At 37.7% G+C, this 22,934-nt stretch overlaps 1 protein-coding gene across 2 annotated transcripts in view; it reads left to right on the plus strand.

The window, feature by feature from the left end:
- The window catches only part of ARHGAP12 (Rho GTPase activating protein 12), a 124,261-nt gene that overhangs the window by 78,403 nt on the left and 22,924 nt on the right, over positions 1–22,934 (plus strand). The window contains exons 5-9 of one of the 2 annotated variants that reach the window (XM_012803364.2): positions 528–668; positions 2,030–2,110; positions 8,739–8,864; positions 13,950–14,024; positions 20,141–20,202. In XM_012803364.2, coding sequence (XP_012658818.1) covers positions 528–668; positions 2,030–2,110; positions 8,739–8,864; positions 13,950–14,024; positions 20,141–20,202 — 485 coding nt within the window. The remainder of the gene's footprint in view (positions 1–527; positions 669–2,029; positions 2,111–8,738; positions 8,865–13,949; positions 14,025–20,140; positions 20,203–22,934) is intronic. The other variant, XM_023511400.1, reaches the window with a different exon arrangement.

Consider the following 22,934-nt stretch of genomic DNA (forward strand, 5'->3'; position numbering starts at 1 on the left):
GTGTGTACGCGTGCAGACTCCTGCTTCGTATACACATAGACGTGTGTACGCGTGCAGACTCCTGCTTCGTATACACATAGACGTGTGTACGCGTGTAGACTCCTGCTTCGTATATACACGTGTGTACGCGTGTAGACTCCAGCTTTGTATACACATAGACGTGTGTACACGTGTAGACTCCAGCTTTGTATACACATAGATGTGTACACATACAGACTCCTGTCATTTTTTAACTTAGTTTCAATTCAGAAACAGCATGAAATTGCATTTTATCTCTCTTTAGTCCGAAAACATTTTTACTTTTATTGTAGTAAAGTTTTCTAGGGTTGCATTAATTAATAAAATAACTATTATTAATTGTCTCACCACGTACATTTAAAGACATCAATTTAGTTTGAAGTTAAATATTCAAATATGTTCAAGATATCTTAATACTGAGAGTCAAGTAAAATCAATTTCTTAGATTTTCAGCTACTGCATATTTATATTGAAAGAAGAAAAATCCTTATGTTTCTGACTATTTATAGCTTCTTTCATCAGAAGAAAACTCCCACAGCGTCTGTTACAGCCAGTCAGATAGTCAGTGTGGTTCTCCTCCAAGGGGTTGGTCAGAAGAGTTGGATGAACGTGGGCATACGTTATATACCAGTGACTATACTAATGAAAAGGTACATTCTTTTTTTTTTTAATCTCTGCAGAGTTCATTCATGAGATAGTTGTATACTGAAGTTTTAGTATTAAAAAATTGTGAAGATATTTATTCTTCATTGTAATTTTATGATCATTCCAGTCGACAGCATGGAAACTCAGCATAACTACTGATTCATGGTTTTTTTTTTTTTTTTTGAGACGGAGCCTCAAGCTGTCCCCCTGGGTAGAGTGCCATGGCATCATGCTCACAGCAACCTCCAACTCCTGGGCTCAAGCAAGTCTCCTGCCTCAGCCTCCCAAGTAGCTGGGACCACAGGCGCCTGCCACAACACCTGGCCATTTTTTGGTTGCAGCCATCATTGTTGTTTGGCGGGCCTGGGCTGGGGATTCGGACCCACCACCTTGGGTGTATGTGGCTGGTGCCTTAGCCGGTTGAGCCACAAGCGCCGAGCCTGATTCATGGTTTTAAGCTGCTTACAATAATAGTGATTTCTGTGGTGTCGACACCCATATAAGATAGACCTTTTGTTTAGGTGTCTTTAATAAGTGTATTTCTTTATGTTTTTCTTGGTGAAGAGTTTTTGAGAAATAGTTTTTTCAACATGCCATTCTTGTACCCTACCTTATTGCCTATAACTCCTTTTTCTATTATCAAATTTATATAAAACAAAAGCCATGAATCTAGTATTTTATGATTAACTAATTTGGGAACAAATACTGAAATTTTATGTGTATTTACATGTGGTAGTAACTGATAGCTTCTGCTAGTTCAGAGACTAGAGCTTGGGAATAAGCAAAGGTAGAGTATTACCCCTCCTTCCTGTCTCCGTTTTTTGACATTAGTAATAAGAAGCACTAGTTTTCTTTTATTTCATAACCTAGATCAGAATGTTTGTATTAGCAATGTTTTAATCCTTTCCCCCTCATACTCCTGTTATTATATTGCATAACGTTCTGTTGTTTCTGCTATTTAAATTTTACTGTGTTGGCTAAAGGAGGTAATTCCTAAGGGTTTTCATGAAATGGGGCTTAAATTGTTTAGTTTTATACTTAATGATTGAAAACCAGTTTCCTTTTGTTAATTTCTCAAACTTGTTTTTAAGACGGGGTGTAACTGTTCTGCACATGTACATCTGTGTATCTTTCTGTTGTATGTCTCTTGTGTTAAGTGGTACTTGACGCTAGCAAAGCAATTGGAGGAAAAAGTGAGAAAATAAATTACTATTGATTTATATTTATTCCTACCAAACTTAAAGGCTATGAATATAATAGGTTTATTAGAAGTTTTTCCTAAGAACTTAATAGTGTCTCTGGTAATAGCAGCCTAAACTCAATGTTTATATAAATTTTAAAAGAAACACTTGTTCTGTTTTTATAGTGGCTCAAGCATGTGGACGATCAAGGTAGACAGTATTACTACAGTGCAGATGGATCTCGGTCAGAATGGGAATTGCCAAAGGTAATAAACCTTACCAGTGAATTTCTGTTTAAAATTATAACTGAAGTAAATGATAGAGATGGTTTCAGCAGATACTATTTTTAAATTTTTATTCAACTTTTAAAAAGCAGCAAGACTAGTTTTCTCAGAATTCATTGACAGTCCTGTGAGCGGATATATTTTTCTGAGTTGTACAATTAGTTGTCATTGTTTATAATACTGACCATTCTTACTCAAAAACTCTTTTGGTTTAGCTTGAAATTGATCTTTCATGATCCCTGGAAATAAGAATTCCCGGGAGGCACCTGTGGCTCAGTGAGTAGGGCGCCGGCCCCATATACCGAGGGTGGCGGGTTCAAACCCAGCCCCAGCCAAACTGCAACAAAAAATAGCCGGGCGTTGTGGCGGGCGCCTGTAGTCCCAGCTACTTGGGAGGCTGAGGCAGAAGAATCGCCTAAGCCCAGGAGTTGGAGGTTGCTGGAGCGACTCCGCTGCACTCTACCGAGGGCGAAAAAGTGAGACTCTGTCTCTACAAAAAAAAAAAAAAAAAAAAAAGAATTCCCTTCACTGCCAGGAATGTTATCTTATATCTAGTTATCCCGATTATATATGTTGAGTTTTCTATTTTTGGTCTTATGTTTAATCTTTATTATAAAAGAGAAAAAAATGTAACGTGATACTTAAATTTATCATCCTGTGTAAATGTTTGTTATGATTGGGTTGCTCATTGGCAGAGAGAGGCAGTGTGTGATGATAATATGTCCGAGGACTTAGCTGGACACCTCATTTCCAGACAGGTACCCAGGCCCAAGTTTAAGGCAGTAGGTTTCAAAGTGTTACTTTACATGCCCCTCTTTGTACTTGAGTTATTTCAAGTGATGCCTGAGCAAACATTTAAATTGTAAATGGTAGTTTATTTTAATGTTTAGAAAACAATTATAATTAGACAAATCTATGGTGTCAATTATTACATATGCTTTAGTTTTCAAAGATAAGTACTTCCAAAGTAAGTCAATTGAAAGAAAACTATTAATAGTATAAATGATACATGGATGTAGACAGAAATCACTAGGAGATGCTAAACTTAATGGAGGTTGAGAGACACTAATAGAGTAAACTAGCGCTACCCTAAGAGTGATTTCTTCTTATGTAATTGCAATCTGGCCTTTAATTATTTTATGAAATTAAAAGGCTTGATACTGGTTAGGATGAGATGTGTAGCCTGTAATTAATTGATTTTTAAAACTACCCTTGTGAGTCTGAATCGAGCCACTGGCTCTGACAGCTTAAAAAAGTTTGTGATCTCATGGAACAAAGTAGAGTGGTTATAATTGGAAACTTGGTGGGTGTAGGGGTTTGGAGGTGGATGAAGAAAATGCCGGTTCTTTTGGTTAACCTGGCTATGTGTAGCCCTAGAATTTTCTTGTGGTTAAAACCTTAACAGATATTCAAACAGGCAGGCAGTTCTTGATCCTTTATCACACATATTTTATGTATGTACTCTTCTTTTACTCAGTTCAGTAGAAAAACTATTTTATATTTTTAATGACTATGTCAGTTGATAACACTTTCTAAATTAGAAGTCATTAAAACTTACATGATTGCTTTTAAAAATATTGTTTGTAGCTTAATGTATTAGTGAAAACAGTTTTTATATTTTGTTTACAAAAGTTCCCATATGAAAGGAGACATGAAGGTATTATTACATGAAGGTTTTCCTTCATTAATCACAAAATACTGTGAATGTGGAAAGACCCAAATAAAAACATCTGAAAGCGCCCCAAATAGTTTTTCACGTATTTCAGCATTTTAATAGTTTCATCACTCTTTAAAGTTATAAACATAATTTAACAAAACATTTGTGGACATTTTCATTTTCATCATTATTAATTTGTACTTTTTGTATCTCATTATGAAGATGAAATCATTTTTTACCCTTTAAAATGTTGAGGTTGTATTAAGCCAGCAGTTCTCAACCTGTGGGTCGCGACCCCTTTGTAAGAATGAAAATACATCGCGGCATTAGGAAGGTTGAGAACCACTGTGTGAAGCTCTCAGAACCCCTATGATATTCTTGTTTTAAGAACCATAGAATAGCAATTGGGTAATAATCAGGCAACAATTCTGGTTTTTAGCTGAATTTTATAAAATGTTGACTATGACATGACCCAACATATAACTTTGCAAATGTAATTATGTCTCAATAAAACTTGTAATCTATTACGACTTTCAGACGGAGAGAGGGATACATAATAAAATTACCAAGTTTTTAATAAATGTACTGGGAAGAAGTTATACTGTACCTCAGATAATACTTTTCAAAATCAGTACCATGTATACAAAACAATTTTATCATATGTGTATTCAGTAATTCATTTGGAAAGAATAATTTTATGGATCATGATGGCCAAAATATGTAATAACTGTCTGTTAGGATAAGATTGTATTTTGGGGATATAATTTCTGAGTATTGAAAACTAGATAGCAACGATTGGTTCTTTTTGCCCTATAAAATATAGAATATAAGAATCTGCTGAAAGTTTAATTCATTGAAAATGATTTAAATTACAAGAGACAATTTTTTTACTACTGTTAATTAAATTAATATATAGTATTAATTTTTTTCTATATGACAGACATGAATTGCAGCTCCTACCAGTACCTCAAATATCAGTTGAGATACAGAGGATTCTTGCATGCCATCTTCTTTCTTCAGAGTGCTTTCTGATTCCCTGGGGTAGTGAGATCAATCAAAAGCCTTCTTTTGAGTGATTTTTCCTAGGTCAGGGTCCCTAGAAGGGAGATCCTCTTAGGATGACGATGACCTTATATCAGGAGCAGCTTAGAGCCCTTACTTCACCAGTGGCTAAACATTCATACTGGGTTTCTTATGAACTCCTGTACTTGCCTGGGTTAGAAGTGTAGGCTCCCAGTGTCAGGATGCCTACTTAATTCTGGAGATGGCTTGAGTGAAGGAGAGGTGAGGGACTAAGCAATATCCCCTCTCAAAGGGTATGTATGCCACAGCAATGGAGATGGACACTTGACTCTGACCAGTGCTGAATCCTCAGTTCTCTGATAGGATTTTATTTTCTGTTGCCATTTACCACTTAGGATAAAGTTTTGCAAGGTCTTACAGTATCTTGAATGAAGCCTTGTGACCACCCCTAAGCAGCACTAATGAAGCAGCACCTTTCCCCTCCCTGCCTGGGCACTGGGGAGCCTGTGGTGGAGCCCTGCTGACTCGCCCCGCGCTTTGTGCAGGGTGCTCTAAATGAAGAGCATCGAGGCAGCATCTAACTCTATCCCCAGTGTAGAGCAGGAGGAGGATGACTGATAAAAGGGAGTTTATAGAGGAAAAGGGATTTAAAATCTCTGTAAGATCCTAGGCACAACTCCAGAGTGGCCCACACTTGGAAACAACCACAACTAACAAGGCAGAAGCTTTGAGAACAGACCCATGGTGTGGAATACTGCCCTAGTTTCAGGTTAAGCCTCAGGGTAGCACATGAACAGGGCAGACCAGACAGCACTAAAAAGATTTTAATAACTAAATTGGCACTTGAACCGCAGGCCATAAACGTGGGCCAGGATGTGCACTCTGAACCTAAACGGGTTGACAGCCTGCTAAAATAAGAGGCTTACCTAGAAAAAAAGTGTTATATTACTCGAAAGGTCAGATCGTAGCCTAGGATTACTTGTCAGCTTGAATGAGAAAACAGTCTAGGTGACAACGCCAGGGGTACGCAGAAGAGGGAACTGTCCTGTAAGGGTCTAAAGCAGCTGTCAGAAAAATGCTACGGTGAGCTGAGAAAGTGAGAAAGCTGAAAGTTTCAGCAAAGAAAGAGAAGACATAGAAAGAAGCAAATAGTCTTAGAAACAAATGCGGGATGGCTCAAGTGGCAGAGTAGAGGTGTCTGAGAAAAGATCAGTTACCCAAGGCAGAAGGAGGGAGGGGGCGTGAGGGGGGATCTCACCTAATGTGCACACTGTGAGGGTGTGTAACACACTCCCTGGGGGAGGGGGGATCTCACTTAACGTGCACTGTGAGGGTGTGTAACATGCTCCCTGGGGGAGGGGGGATCTCACCTAACGTGCACTGTGAGGGTGTGTAACACACTCCCTGGGGGAGGGACTCTTCCACAGGTGGAACCTTCCCCTGGAAGTGGGAACAATGTAACCTAAAAATTGTACCCGCATATTAATTTGAAAAAATAAAACTCATAAAAAGATTGGTTGATAAAAATTATTAGGACCGAACAACAGAAAATAGATTTTTAAAAAATGAACAGCTCCTCAGAGACTTGTGGAAAAAGGAGAATGAAATGAGTGTGAAGCTGAAAAATATTTGAAGAAATAATATTTTAAAATGTTTCAAATTTGGCAAAAGACAAGCTGACAGATTGAAGAAGCCGAATAACTATCAAGCAAGACCCCAAGCAATCTATATTCAGACTCATTGTAATCAAATTGCTGAAAAGTAACCCCCCTCCCCATAAATTTCTGAACTCAGTTCAGTGACACAACACATTACCTTTAGGGTAATAATAATTTGAATGGCAGTGGGCTCCCTTATCAGAAACCTTAGAAGCCAGAGGATATGGCACATTTTTCAAATGCTTAAAGAAAAGCACTGTCAACATATATAGTTCTACATCCAGCAAAAGTGCCCTTCAAGAATGAAAGTAATAGACTTTTTTGTTTTTTTCAGAGATGGGGTCATGCTCCCTATCTGTAACAGGAGAGACTCAAGAGATTAGAGATATATTAATATTAACATGTAAGAGTAAAAATTATTCAGGTAGCCCAAAGGAAGGCACGAATGGTAGAAAACAAATAATCAAATGGCAGACTTAAATTCTGATGTATAAATGATTACATTAAGTGTAAATGATCTGAGCACAGCTGTTAAAAGATTTTCAGAATGGGCAAAAAACCATAATCCAAGCTTATGCTTCCAGGAGAAAATCACTTTCAGAATAATGACACATCATGCTAAAAGTTATTTATCTAACACTCTACAGCAAATCTCATATTAATACTTTATGTTGAGACTATGGACACTTTCCCATCAGAGTTAGGAACTAGACTAGAACTTATATATCACTTCTATTCAATTAAATAAGAAAAGGGAACAACGGAATTAGAAGGGAAGAAGCACAGTTGCTATTTTGATTATTACAAATTCAAAACTGATGAGAATTCAGCAAAATTGTCAGATATAAAGTCAGCATAAAACTATCCATTTGTCTAGTAAAACGTCTGTTTAAAAATGTGTTAGCAATAAAATTCCTATTTATATGAGCAACCGAAGAAGAGTTGTAATTACGAACATGCCTATTAAAGGTCTATGAGATTTTAATGAAGAAAATTTTTGGAGCAGGATAAAAAAAGATATGAATAACAAGGTGCAGTGTTCCATCATGATCTTAGACTGGGGGCTTAAATTTATCATAATGTCCAAATTAATCTGCAAGCTCAATGCATTTCCATTGAATTGCCTGTGCTACACACACCTTTTTTGGGGAACCGAACCTAAAATTTATACTTGCAAGCGATATAAAAGAGTCAGAGAATTACTTCTGAATAGGGAGAATGAGGAATGGTGAAGGGATGGGGTTCCTGTCGTGGTTAAATTGGGGTGGTAGAACACATCTGAAGAAGCAGGCCAGGAGCAGAATAGAAAGCTCAGCTGTGGCCTTAGAAATCAAGGTGGTAAGCACCGACTGTATGATAAATGTTGCCAAGAGTATTGGTTGTTCACAGGAAGACAGTGAAATAAAAGTAGATGCTTGACCTTTTTTAAGCTCAGTGATGAATTTCAGTCAAAGATATAAATGTAATGAGCAAAACTTTTAAAGACTATAGAAGGACGGGTGGTGCCTGTGGCTCAAAGGAGTAGGGCGCTGGCCCCATATACCCGAGGTGGTGGGTTCAAACCCAGTCCCGGCCAAAAACTGCAAAAAAAAAAGACTATAGAAGGATATATCCAAGAATGTCTTTGTAGAATAGGAAGGATTTCTTAAACAAGACCCAAAGCCTGTTATAAAAAGGAAGATGGGCGGTATTGACTATATTAAAATTAAAACACCTTCTACATGTAGAAGATATTAGTAAAAAGGGGGAAAAATGAGCCGCAGACAAGGAAGATAGACGTTCAGCTCACATAGCTCAGAAAGGGTTAGGATCCAGAACACGCTCATTCATTTTAATTTTTGGTTTAAGTTTTAAAAATAATGCTTATTTCAGATTTTAGAAGTAGAAGGAAATTGAAAAATTAATTTCTCTAGTGAGCACATTTTATAAATGATGAGAGTTAATATTTATTGAGACCCTACTGCTCTTTTAATACTTTATTTTCTCTTTAGAGCAACTCTGTGATTGAGGTGTTATTTCTGTTATCTCTGCTTTATAGTTGGGGGAACTTAGGGAGATTAAATATTTTACTAAAGAAAACACCGACTTTGTCTCTCCAGCACCAGCATCTGTAATCTTCTCAGTTGTGCCAAGGTACTGGGTAAAGTTGAAAAAAACGGAGACTAGAAAATTTGTGATGTCATGTGATAAATTTTGCCTAACAGTCATGTGCCATTTGGAACCAAGAGGTTCCGATTTCTGTTATTTATGAAGTATATTTTGTTTTCTTTAGTATAATGCTTCATCTCAGCAGCAAAGAGAAATAATTAAAAGTAGGAGCCTGGACAGGCGGCTGCAAGAACCAATAGTATTAACAAAGTGGAGACACAGCACCATTGTCTTGGATACCAACGATAAGGTAGGACTTGTAGGGAGAACTGAGCTGCTGAGAATTTGGACTGGTGTTTGTGCCTTGTATAAAACAACGAACTGTAACCCATTTAGACTAACATCTGTTGGTAACTATGATTCTCTGCTGAAACATTTGATTCCTTTTGCACTCCATGTTATGATCTGCATGATGAAATGTAACTATATTGTTTATCTTTTTCCTTAACAGAATTGTATACTTTAGTGACTATTGTATGTATTTAGGTTCAGTTTGTCAAGGAATAGGTTTCAGTTTTGAGGTTTTTGGTTTTTACACAATGAACTGACCCTGTGGCTTACTGGTTGTATGTACGTGTGTGTATGATAGTTGACACATTTTTTTGCTTACCTTTTTTAAAAGTCACGTTTCTGTTACTCTTTGTCTTCAGTCTCCAGGAAGACATTTAATTAATTTTCCCCATCCCAGGGAGGCTTGGAATCCTACTTCTTTTGCTTTCCTAGACGCTCTCTGCACAAAGCTGCTTTTATCAATCTTGAGAAGTGATGTTCTCTGTTTCCACTAGGGGTGAATTTGCTGCAGACATTAGAATGGACATTTTTAAAACTTCTTCAGGTGTTACATCTTTACATCGTGGCTTTATTTTGGAATGATTGGGGTCTTAGTATGAATGTGCAGAACATCAGATACTAGTATGTGACATGTGAAGGTGGCAGTAATACCCAAATATTTAATTCATTTTTATTCAGTTATTTAAGTCATTCTAATGAAAACTGAATGAGTTATTTAGAAAAGGATAGGCATAGTGACTCATGCCTATAATTCTGAGGTGGCAGATTGCTTAAGGCCAGGAGCTCCAGATCAGCCTGGGCAACATAGTGGGACTGTCTCTATACAAAATAAAAAGCTAGCTGGGACCGGTGATGCACACATGTAGTCCTAACTACTCAAGAGGCCAATGTGGGAGGATGGATCACTTGAACTGCAATGAGCCATGACCTTACCATTGCAAAAAGGAAGGTATTTGTCATTGAGGAACCTTTCTTTTTTCTTTTTTTGACTATCAATCTTCTCTTGTAGCATTTATAGGTTTTCTGCATTTTTAGGTGTTTTTAGTGAAAACAGAATAAACTACATTAAGGTGTATTTATCTGTGTTTAGATACCTTCAATCTTAAATCTCTTTAATCTCAGTTGATAAGTCAAAACAAGTGCAATGTTTTGGTACTTAGAAGTTTCTATAAAATTGGCCTGTATTTAAAAGTGAATGAAGCTGCAGAAATAGTCCTACACATACACATAGTATGTGTATAAAAGATGGACTAATAGGAAACAACAAAAGTAGATGAATTTCTAGTTTTCATCTTGTAAAGATATGCTATAGAATGTAGGGGGCAGGTTAAAGGAATGATATTCTGGAGTCTGCGCTATTGAAGATATGTTTGGAAATATATTAGCATTGAGATTAACCTAGCTAGGTAAGATTTTTAGAGATTTTTTTTTTTTCTGAGACAAAGTCTCACTATGTCCCCCTCAGTAGAGTGCTGTGGTGTCACAGCTCATAGCAACCTCAAACTCTAGGGCTTAAGTGATTCTCTTGCCTTAGCTTCTTGAGTAGCTGGGACTACAGGCACCTGCCACAATGCCCAACTGTTTGTTGCAGTTGTTGTTGTTTAGCTGGCCTGGGCTGGGTTTGAACCCATCACCCTTGGTGTATGCAGCTGGAGCCATAACCACTGAGCTATGAGTGCTAAGCTGATTAGAGATTTATTACTTCTTTTTTTTTTTTTTTTTTTTTTTTTTTGAGACAGAGCCTCAAGCTGTTCCCCTGGTAGAGTGCTGTGGCATCACAGCTCACAGCAGCCTCCAACTCCTGGGCTCAAGCAAGTCTCCTGCCTCTGCCTCCCAAGTAGCTGGGACCACAGGCACCTGCCACAACGCCTGGCTATTTTTTTGGTTGTAGCCATCATAGTTGTTTGGCGGGACCAGGCTGGATTTGAACCCACCACCTTAGGTGTGTGTGGCTGGCACCTTAGCCATTTGAGCCACAGGCGCCGAGCCAGAGATTTGTAATAGAATAAATGTGTTCATCTTCCAGACCCTGATTACAATACAGGATATATAGAAAACTAAATGCCATATGTAATACTCAAGGGCAAAAATATCGTTGAACCAACTCTACTGTGTGATGACATATATATTTAAAATTTCTTATTCCTTTTTAATCTTTTAATTCATTTTCAATCTGTTGCTTAAGATAGTTTTTATTACATTTCTTCTTTCATCTAATTTATCTTCTTTCACCTAATGGTTCCAGAGTTGTGAGAATATGATTTTCTTGGAACCAGAGATTTACTCTTTTTTTTGAGAAAGAGTGTCACTGTGGTGCCCTCTGTAGAGTGCAGTGATGTCACAGCTCACAGCAACCTCAAACTCTTGGGCTTAAGAGATTCTCTTGACTCAGCCTCCCAAGTAGCTGGGACTACAGGTGCCCGCCACAATCTTCAGCTGTTTTTTTGTTGCAGTTGTCGTTGTTGATTTTAGCTGGCCTGGGCTAGGTTCAAACCTGCCAGCTTTGGTGTATGTGGCCAATGCCCTACCTACTGAGCTACGAGTTGCTCATTTTTGGTAAAAATGTCTTTTCCTCTCCTCAACCTTTGTAAATGGATTGATAGGCAGTTGCTCCCTCAAGTATTTTCTGTTTATTATTATCACTTATTATATCCTTCTTAAGATAAGGCTATGTTTGATGTTATGAAAGAGGGACTATACCAGAACAAACTAGTGAGTCTATGATAAGGAACTTGAAATGTAATCAAAGAAATATGATAGATGGTCCTCAATTTATGATGGGATATGACCCAATAAACTCATTGTAAGTTGAAAATATCCTAAGTTGAAAATGCATTCAATATATGGTATCAAACCTTCTGAACATCAGAGCTTAGCTTAGCTTACCGTAAAGGTGCTCAGAACCTTCCATTAGCCTACAGTTGGGCAGAATCATCTGGTAGTACAGTGCAGTATAGAACGTCTGGGGTTTCATCTTTGTGATTCCATGGTTTCCTGGGAGCTGCAGCTCTTGGCTCCTGCCCGGCTTTGCAAGAGAGTATCTCATCAAATGTCACTGGCCTTCGAAAAAGTCAAAATTCAAAATTTGGGGTATGATTTCTACTGAATGCCTATTTGTACCATTGTAAAGTGGAAAATTGTAAGTTCAAGATCATGCTTACTGATGACATAGGTCCTAATTCAGCTGGCAGATAACCTTGGAGGTAGCTGTAGGTACGTCTGTGTCTGTGTGTGTGTGTGAGTGCATTTGTTTTTGCTTATGTGTGGTTTTACTAAAACTGTTACTCATATGATATACTTATATGCATATGTTTGTAATTATATATAAATATAAAATGATTTCTTGTTTATATATTTATAATTGTTACATATTTTAGTACTCCATTTGTGATTTTTATTTCTATAGGACTGATAATCCTATGAAAAATAAATCATAACTACCATTCATTTAATTCAACTATACGTTTTCTAGCTTGTAAGTCATTAAATCTTTCTTTTTTCTCAGACTTATTTTAATATTAGACACTCTTTTACAAGTCAGAAAATTGATAAAAAGTCAGACTGAAGTTTAGACATTAAATTTAATGTCTCTCTCTCTCTTTTTATTTTTTTGGTGATTTCTTTTTGTGGATTTTTTTTTTCCTTTGAGGCAGAGTCTCAGTTTGCCACCCCTGGTAGAGTGCTATGTCATCACAGCTCACAGCAAACTCATACTGTTGGGCTCACGCGATTCTCTTGCCTTGAGTAGCTGGGACTATAGGCGGCTGCCACAGTGCCCACTGTTTTTTTTGTTTGTTTGTTTTTAAGCGATAGGGTATTGCTATAGCTCAGGCTGGTCTCGAACTCGTGAGCTCAGGCCATCTGCCTGCCTCAGCCTCCCAAAGCACTGGGATTACAGGCATGAGCCACCATGCCCGGCCTATAGAGAATTTTTAGTGTTTGATTTGTTAGTCTCTCTCTTCAAGGTTTTTCCTGTAACCTTTGCTACCTAGTTTCTGTGTTCACAAGTTGTATACAATGAAAACCTAAAGACTTTTTTCCCCAGTTGAATAAATATTGAGTTAATGATTTTTGCATTGTTACTTAAAATAAATTCCCAGGTTTGCTGACAGTACCTTCTGCAGTATCATAAGGGTAGAAAACTAAAATGCTGTAGATACAGAAATGACTGTTCACAGGAATTTTTTAGTTAGATAGAAAAATTAATAACAGGTAATGGCTTATGATTTTTCTAATGCTTTTTTCCTGAAATTACTCAGAGCATCAAGGGGACTAAAGAAAATTTATATAGAGGTAGACTGTTGCTACCAAAAAATATTTTTCAGTCTTATCCTCCGTGAATAGTACTATCAACAGGTGTAGCAGAAATCATATAGAATGTTTTAATATTGACAAAGCGGGCAGCTTAAAACCTATGTTACTTGCTTGTTCTAATGATATTCTTAAAGATTTAAACGTTAAAACTTTTTTTCCTGGTGAGTTATGTCCTAGGTTTCTCCCTTGCATTTTAATAACCTTGCTTAAAAATACTAATCATTAGAAACTTAGCTATAATTACCTTAAATATTAATAGCAGTGTAATTTAATTTCTCATATAGCTGTTGACTAAAAGTTTCATTCAGCAGTTGCCAAGTTACTTTTGTGACTCTTCCTTCCCTAATCCTGGGATACCAAGAGCAAGTTAGTTTCGTGACTATAATATATTTATCTATAAGTGTTTAGGTTGTAATTATTTTAAATACAGTTAATTCAAAGTGAGATCACTTCATGATTTTAAGGCAACATGCCTCATTTCTTTGGAGTTATTTTGTATGTGTTACTTAAACTGTAATTGCTATAAAATGTGCTGTATTTTATAAACTTTATGTAACATCTGTGGTTTTCAAATCAGTACCATATCAGTTTTAGAGCTGAATATAGAAAGAAAACAGCAAGGAAAAAAATTGTCTTAGTCTCCCTTTTTAAGCTCTCTGACTGTGAGTAGAGGCAGAAATAAATGATTATGTAAAATAGAGTAACTTTTTTCATTACTTATTTCTTGTAGGAATCTCCACCTGCCTCAAAACCCTGCTTTCCTGAAAATGAGTCTTCTCCCTGTTCACCACAGAACCAAGATACAGTTAGTATGATAGAAGCATATTGTATAATATAGTCCAATTATTTCAATCAATTTCAGTAAATTAATTTTCTCTAAATTTAATGTTTTAATAGTTCTTGTGCTTCTATTAAGTTTTGTTGGCTTTTCTTTAAAAAAAAAACACAATTAAAATAAGTCTAACGTCAGAATCAGGTTGTATTGATTTTAAAAGCCCCATATGTGCAAAATTTGGTATCTTACATGACTAATTAAATTACATACCATATCTTTAAGTGTTCAATTTCTATTTGTTTCTATAAAAGTAAATTTTAAAATCCCCGCACAGAGCTATCAAATTATACTTTGCCCTTCCTTCTCAGGCCGGCAGCCCAAAGGTAAGAAGCCCTGCCCTTCTTACTGAGCACGGACACTTTCTTGTTCTGTGCTGTAAAATACATTGTCCAGTCTGTGCCAGGTGAATACTGGAGATAGTGGAACTTTACCGTAAGTTCCCCTAAAATTGGAAAACCTTCAGACGCTGTCTTAACTTGGAGGAGGTTGAACTGGACTTCTGTGTTAATGCTCACTCTCAGCCTTGCCTGTGCGTTGCTGGTCATGCTGTTCCCCTTCAGTGGAGTCTCTCCTTTCAGACTGAAGTGCGCACTTCTTCATGAGGCCTGCAGGGTGGCGTGCTTGGGTCTCGCTGCTTCCCCAGCCTCACCGCTCACTGCCTGTGTCCTGCACTTCTGTTCATGCTCCTGCTCCTCTGCTGTACTGCCGTTCCTTCATTCCTCAGAGGAGCCAGCTCTTCAGCCCAGGGTCCTTATTTCTCTTCGTGTCTCTGTTTATCCATTGAAACTTAGTTCAAACTTCGCTTTCTCAGAGAATTGTATTCCAGTCCTCTAGATTGGGTGTTTTCCTTCAATATTCTTCATAGTATTTAATGACATATTGTTTGATTACTTAAAAATAGAGTAACTCTTGTTACTTCTTGCCGGAACCTCCCACTGTATCAACATCTGTCTTCCCTAGTAAACAGCAGCCTCCTTAGAGCAGGAGCAGAGTTACCCGTCCCTCCTGCAGCGCTGTGTAGTGGCTGCTCAGTAAACATTTGCTGAATGAGTACACCTGCCCAGTTTCTAATCTGCCCTTCTCTTTCCCACTCTCCTCCAGTTACTAACTACAAGGAGATATTTCTCCCCCTCTTTCTTTGTGAGTTAAAAACTGGTCAGTATAAAGTCTAAGTGGGGAGGAAGAGTAAGCTGCAGATTGAGAAGTAACAGTGGCATCATCACCAGTGTTAGATAGCTCATGTCACCTTGACAATCTCTGCTGATTAAGCTAGATTTGCCATTCCATTCCCTGATACGCATCTTAAGTATGTTAATTTTTCTCATGTTTCATTTTAATTTTCAAATGAGTTATTGTTATTTTTCATAGTCCCCTAAAATCTCTTATGAAGTAGGCGATATACACATTTAAAAAAATCTTATGGATTAAACTGTGGGCTGATCTAAGAAGCTCGTCTTTATTTGTGCCAGTGAGAATACATATGCATTTTAAAATTCCCCATTACTGAACACTGAGTAAAATCTTAAAATACATAATTTGGAAACTTGACCAAATCAAGTCTCATATTTCTAATTATGGTATTAAAAAGCATTAATAATTTAAGAAAAACATTTAAATACTTTCTTTTATAAATATCAAAGAAAATATTAGTGGACAGCCTTGCCTTTTTATTGAGCATCACTATAAGCCTTTTTTTTGTGTGTGTGTATGAAACAGAGTCTCACTGTGTCGCCCTGGTTAGAGTGCTGTGGTATCACAACTCACAGCAACCTCAAACTCTTGGGCTCAAGCGATTCTCTTGCCTCAGTCTCCCAAGTAGCTGGGACTACAGGCACCCACCACAACACCCGGCTATTTTTATCTTTTGGTTATAGTTGTCATTGTTGTTTGGCAGGCCCCGGCTGGATTTGAACCCACCACCTCTGGTGTATGTGGCCAGTGCCCTAGCCGCTGAGCTACAGGTGCTGAGGCCAGCCCTTTTTAAAAACATGAATGTTCAATTTGATTTTTGTAATACTAGCTCTTAAACTTTTTTAAAATTGGGATATAATTACATAACATAAAATTAATCATTAGCCACTTTTAAGTGTAAATTTGGTGGCATTTAGTATATTCACAGTGTGTTCAGCTTTCACCTCTACCTGCTTACAGAACATTTTCCTCCCGCAGAGAGGAAACCCATTCAGCGTCACTCCCCATTCCCCCCCGCCCCGCCCTCGCCCTGGTAACCCCCAGCCTGCATCCTGCCTCCCTGGATTTATCTGTCCGGATGTTTTGCCACATAGTTCTTCTTCAACACTTTATGAATCACTGTGCCAGTTTACTTACTCTGCATAAAAAGAATCTTTATTATTACATGATTATAGCATGATTAACTGAAGATGAGGATTTTGATGGACTGTATTGCTTTTGGCACACAATAATTGTTAGACAAAATTGAAAAACGCCTCTTTTACTATGAATGCAACATTGATTAGAAATTCTGGAGCCCGCAAAGTCATTATCAACCTGTGAAAATTTTTTCTAGATTATTTATTTAAAAGAATTGAGACTTTGTTTCCTTGTCTTTATTAAGATAGAAAAACATTATAATACTTTTGGTCAAAATTTAACAATTTGTTAGTCCCTGTGAAAGTGTTTCTGCTTATTTTTAATATAAAGTTTCCTTGGAATATCAGATATATTTAGGCAAATATTCATATATGATTTAGGGTATATTTTGTGGAACTTAGGAAATTTTTGTGAAGTTATCTTAGTAAGCAACAGAGAAACATTGTTTGATTTTGTGTCATATTGCATTAAGAAAGCACACCTAATAGTATGAAATAAAGATCTGTCTAAATGTTTTCCCAAAGTCTCACCTGTGTATCCAAACCTGTATTATCAGATTTTTCATCTCCCTATTTATCACTTTTATATCAAATTCAAAAACATTGGTGTTTAAGATTTAAAGCTTTATTTTTTCTTTGTAGATCTTTTTTTATATTTCTTTAGCACCTGTTGGTTTGTTGGTAAATTACTTTGACAAATACGTATTAAATGCTAACTACACGTTTGTGCAGTACCAAAGCACTGGTTGTGTGTTGGTGGATGTAATGTAACACATGTGGTCCCAACTTACAGCCTAATGGAGTAGACAGTAAATAAATAAAATATATAATTTCACTTTGTATTAAATGTATCTTGGCCCATTTGGGCTGCTATCACAGAAGTATCATAAATGGAGTGGCCTTTTTTTTTTTTTTTTTTTTTTTTTGGAGACGGAGCCTCAAGCTATCCCCCCTGGGTAGAGTGCCATGGCATCACGCTCACACCAACCTCCAACTCCTGGGCTCAAGCGAGTCTCCTGCCTCAGCCTCCCAAGTAGCTGGGACTACAGGCGCCCGCCACAACGCCTGGCCATTTTTTGGTTGCAGCCATTATTGTTGGCGGGTCCAGGCTAGGGATTCGAACCCTCCACCTTAGGTGTATGTGGCTGGCGCCTTAGCCGCTTGAGCCACAGGCACCAAGCCAATGGAGTGGCTTTTAAGCAACAGAAATCATTTATTTCTCATAGTTCTGGAGGCTGGGAAGTTAGTTGAAAGTGCAGGGACTGGCAGCCCTGGTGTGTGGCGAGGTTCACAGATGGAACCTTCTCACTCTGTCCTTCCCATGGCAGATGGACAAGGGGTACATCTTCGAGATTACTGTTCCCATTCAAGGCCCCACCTCCAGTATCGTCACATTGGGGATTAGTTTCTACACAGGAATTTTAGGGAACACGAACATCCATGCTGCACTGCAGTACAGTGGGAGAAACAAAGTGAGGCAGTCGTGAGTAAGGGCAGGATTCAGGGCAGGAGCCCCCACTTAGCAGTGGTCCAGGAGAACATCTCTCAAAAGGTGACCCTGAAGCTGAGACAGCACCTTCCCCCTCGTTGCTCAAGCTTGGCCGTTTTCCCCGGATCTTCCCTCCCACCCTGACAGCCAGTCCCTGTCAGTTTTGTCCCCCTCTTCCTGTCCCTGTCACTGCCCTAGTTCAGGCCTTTGGTATCTTCTGTGGGAATCAGGAGAGCGGTGTTCTAGGTGGTCCCACTGGGCTGCTCTGTCCCAGTCCATGCTGCTTTCTACCATCTCATTTCTTGCCCCTTCTTCACCTCCCCCAATACTCTGAGGGCCTTCAGGGCTCTCCCAGCCTCTCTGCCTCTACTGTTCATTTCACCTCCTGCCGTTTCCATCTGACTGACCCCTATTACTTAGCGCAGGGGTCAGCCTGTTCAGGACGCTGGCTCTGACTCCCTTCTTTCTCCCCCAGGCTAGTTAGGGACGGCTTTCTCTTCTCACGTTGTATGGTAATTCTTTTGTTTTTGTGCATTTTGGATATGGCAGATGTTCTCATTTTATGTTGAATTTAGAGTAGTCGATACAGCATTAGAACTTGAGTCTTGATCCCTGTGAGAATTTGGTGAAAGTTTTGGATCCTTTCCTTGAACTGCGCGTGCACCTGTGCGGTGCAGGGTGTCTCTCATGTGTTTCTCTTCCTCATCCTTAGGCTGTCTGTCACTGCTGCTCTTCTGGCCATTTTTCTTCCTGTTTTGATTCTGCATTTCCTTCCTGCCTCTGTTTTTTTTACATAATGATAGCACTTTGGCATTTTTTATAGCCTTAATTCTCACCTCTCTTCCCTTCCAGTTCCTGTGCTCCCTAGCTCACATAACCAGTGCTCAGCTATTTAATTAATGTGATTACTTAGTTCTCATATCACTGAAAGATTTTTCTATTTTCGATGGGGAGGGGGAATTGGGAATGTTCTTATTTAACATATTGTGTAGCTCCCTCCCTGTGATCTGTTGAAAGTCAGCCCTCACCATGTCTGTAAGAAAAAGAAAAAAGGGGGGGGGGCTTAAAATTGTGTTAATGACATTTTTGCTCACAGGCAACAGACTTCTTATGAAAAGTATCAAATTTGCATATCTAAGAAGATCTAAGGGATATTTTTCGAAAAAATTACCATAAAACTTCATATGGGCTATTTTCTAAATTCCTCAAATACCAAAAATGTAAATTGGCAAAACAGTTTGTTTTGTCTGTAGATGTGAGTTTTATCAGACCAGGTACGTGTTTATCTCTTACAAGGAAAGGATTTGTATTTTCTGACTGAAATATATCGAGAAGACACAGCCGAGGAATCTGTCAGAAATAAATCCTGGATTGTGGGAGTATTTTCTCGTGTGTGTCTGTGTCTGTGTCTGTGTGTGTTTCGGCTGAATTAAAATCAACTGTCATCCCATGTACATGTGGTACTTACTAATCTTGATGATTACTGCAGGTACCAGCTCATTTTTGATTATATTTGAATGTGGAAAGCTAAAGCACTGAAAAAGTGCTTCTTTAGTTCTATCTGGAAGAATTTTAAAATAACATTAACCTGAGTACAGTGGCCTCTGCCTTCATTGGGTTTGATGATAAAGCACGTGTCACTATTTTTGACATCAGTTGGTGAATAAATACAGTTGGCCTGGAGACCCACTCATCATCGGATCATACGCGTAATGAAGCGCCCACTGAATTCTCTTTATGCCACATTAAAGTTAGTTCTTTGCACAGTACGCGATACTTAGGAGTAATTTATTAAATATGCACAGTCAACAGCTTTGTCCTATGTAGTTATTTTTATATTTTGACGAAGTGTGTTAGTACATTGAATAATCTTCGTAATGCAGAGTTGCAAAGTAACAGCAAAGCTAACATTCCCTTTTTTATAATATTAATATTTCGTATTACAATGTGGTATCACTTTCTTTGAATGGGAGAACATGAATCATTTTTCCAGTGTGACTTGTTCATCTAAGGAAATAGATAGCAGAGCACCTAATGGCTGCTGTTCCTTAAGGAGAAGTATAAAATTACTGAAAATTACTCCAGAAGAATATTAAAAAAATAATATTCTTTAAGTATTCTAGAACTAAGCATGTTACATACTGACTAATCTTTTCTTTCAAGCTAATTTTTAGAGTACCAGACCACTTGGGTTCATTCATATGTACAAACTCGGACCTCATTGTCTATATCAGTGATGTATAAAACAGTCTTACTTTGTTCCACAGGGTCAAGAAAAATATGGATTATTAAATGTAACAAAAATTACTGAAAATGGGAAGAAGGTTCGGTAAGTACACAAATTATTAATGTTCTTATGTGATTCATCTGATTGAAATAAATTGAAAATTATATATTGTAGCAGGAACAATTAATTTCTAGTCATTTCTCATGAATTTATGTAAGATTGTTATGAACTTTATGAAAACTTTCTTTTGTCTTGACAGTATTTCCTAAGTAATATTAAATTCAGAGGTAATACTAAATTCAGAGGCAGAAGATTCTGAGAAACCATTAGCTTTCTCTTGATACTATTTTTCAGAGTGAGCAGTAAATATACATGATAAAAAACAAAGTGACACTAAGTGTTGAGTGAGAAGGCAGTTCACTTTCCCTCCCCAGAGCAACCAGTGTTAAGTCCCATGAGTTCAGTGCTTTCCTCCAGAGATAAAATGATAGGATGTGTGTGTGTGTGTGTGTGTGTGTGTGTGTGTGTGTGTGTAGGGATTCGTTTTGTAAACACAGTATTTTCACAGTTGATCTTGGAGATAGTTCCATTTCACTGTACGGAGAGCTGCCACGTTGTTTTAAGTTGCCGCATAGTTGTGCATGGTTGGCATTTACGATATTTACAGTTTTGCTGTTACAAATCATATTCACTTAGCACCTTGCACAGTTCATTTTGCAAGTCTGTAAATATCCCTGTGGAATGTCGAGGCCACGTGCAAGGTCATGAGATAGCATTCAGATTGTGCTCAAGATAGTGCATCAGTGCCTGCCTTTGATGGTGCGTTTTTCTATACCTTCTGTCAGTTTAATATGTTGTCAAATTCTTTGATCTTTGCCAATAGAGATTAGAGTGAAAATGGTATTTTTGCCTTCCTTGTTAGGTAGGGTACAGTTATATAAACTTTTTTTGTTTATACCTTTGCCTGTTTTTCTCTTAGATTGCTGGATATTTTGGTTAATGTTTTGTACCTTCTGATGAATTAAGGAGATTTATTCTCACTAAGGAAACTTGCATTTCCTCCAGCTTTTAAAAACTCCTAAAATGCCATGATTTTATAGTTAACAGCATTATAGTTAATAACTATAGTTATCAACATTAAGTTGTTGTTGATGAGTTATAATTTTACATGTAGTTGATTTTTAAAGTTTTGCTTAAATTGAACAGATCTTGGCATTTGGAAATTTTTCATTTAAAACTTTTAAAATCCTTAAGAATTGGCTCAGCACCTGTGGCTCAAGCAGCTAAGGCGCCAGCCACATACACCTGAGGTGGTGGGTTTGAATCCAGCCTGGGCCCGCCAAACAACAATGACGGCTGCAACCAAAAAATAGCTGGGCATTGTGGTGGGCGCCTGTAGTCCCAGCTACTTGGGAGGCTGAAGCAAGAGAATCCCAGGAGTTGGAGGTTGCTGTGAGCTGTGATGCCTAGCACTCTACCCAGGGTGACGGCTTGAGGCTCTGTCTCCAAAAAAAAAAAAAATCCGTAAGAATTTCTATGTGTTCCCTGATCCAACTGCACATACCTCCTTCTCAATCACTATTTATAAAGCTTTCCTTTTTCTCCCCCTTATTTTCCCAGGAAGAGTAATGGGTTATGATAAGTTACTAACTCTTTTATGTTTGTAAAGTCTGCTATTAAGAAAAATATTTAAAAAAAAGAAAAACTTAAAAAACCCCAGCTTAAACTGTTGCTGGGTGGAATTCACTTGTGAATTGGGTCTTTATTTTTTTCTTCCTCCATTCTGGGCATATGTAGTGCAGATAGCACTAAATAAAAACATTTTCTTTGTTTTTCTTGTGGTTTTTACTGTGATAATTTGGTCTTTTACTAGTTCTGCTTCTGTTTTATTTATTTTGCAGTTTTTGGCTGGGGCCAGGTTTGAACCTGCCACCTCCAGTGTATGAGACTGGCATCCTTCTCCTTGAGCCACAGGTGCCGCCCACTGTTTCTACTTCTTTTGGAATACTTTTTTTTCATTTATGTTTTCCTAAGAAAACCATCCATTTCATCATCTTTAAATTTATTTATATAAAACTGAGCAAAACAGTCTTTTAATTTCTTGTATATTAGTGGTTGTCAAAGTTTTTGGTCTGATGACCCCTTTAAACTCTTGAAAGTTACTGTGTATTCGAAAGAACTTTTGTCTATATAAGCTATATGCATAAATACTATGAGAAATTAAAACCGAGACATTTTAAGAATATTCTTTTAAAAACAGCTATTGCAAATTAACAAGAATGATGTTTTTATGAAGAAAAAGCCCTATATATATATTTTTAAGACAGACAGTTACTGTGAAAAGGGAGGTATTGTTTTATATTTTTGCCGATCTTTAGTATTTGATTTACTGGAAGACAGCTGAATTCTCATGTCTGCTTGTGGTCAGTCTGTTTTGACATAATATTTTCATTGAATTATATGAAAAAGAATCCTCCCACAGGCAGCTACAGTTGGAAAAGGGAGGACTGTTCTAATAGCCTTCTCAGGTAATTGTACACATTTTTCGGCTGTCTACAAGTGGTAGTTTGTTAAAGGTTAGTTGCAGTGTAAACCGTCCGTGAACTGCTCGTACTCAGTTACATTAAAAGACACTGGCCTGTGTTACACTCAAATGAATCTTTACCCATGCTTAGTTTTATAGTATCTTACAGGTCATTTGGAAAAGACTGGCTCGCTAACTTTGCTCCCTTTTCAAATACTTGTGTATTTTATAACATCAAAGACACACACATCTGCAGTATCAGAGAAGTCATTAAGTATTGGTAAATTGTCTGACTCACAGTAGTAGCAGA

The sequence above is a fragment of the Otolemur garnettii genome, unplaced genomic scaffold (genome assembly GCF_000181295.1).
Source record: "Otolemur garnettii isolate 467f Iridium unplaced genomic scaffold, OtoGar3 scaffold00019, whole genome shotgun sequence".
NCBI classification, from domain to species: domain Eukaryota; kingdom Metazoa; phylum Chordata; class Mammalia; order Primates; family Galagidae; genus Otolemur; species Otolemur garnettii.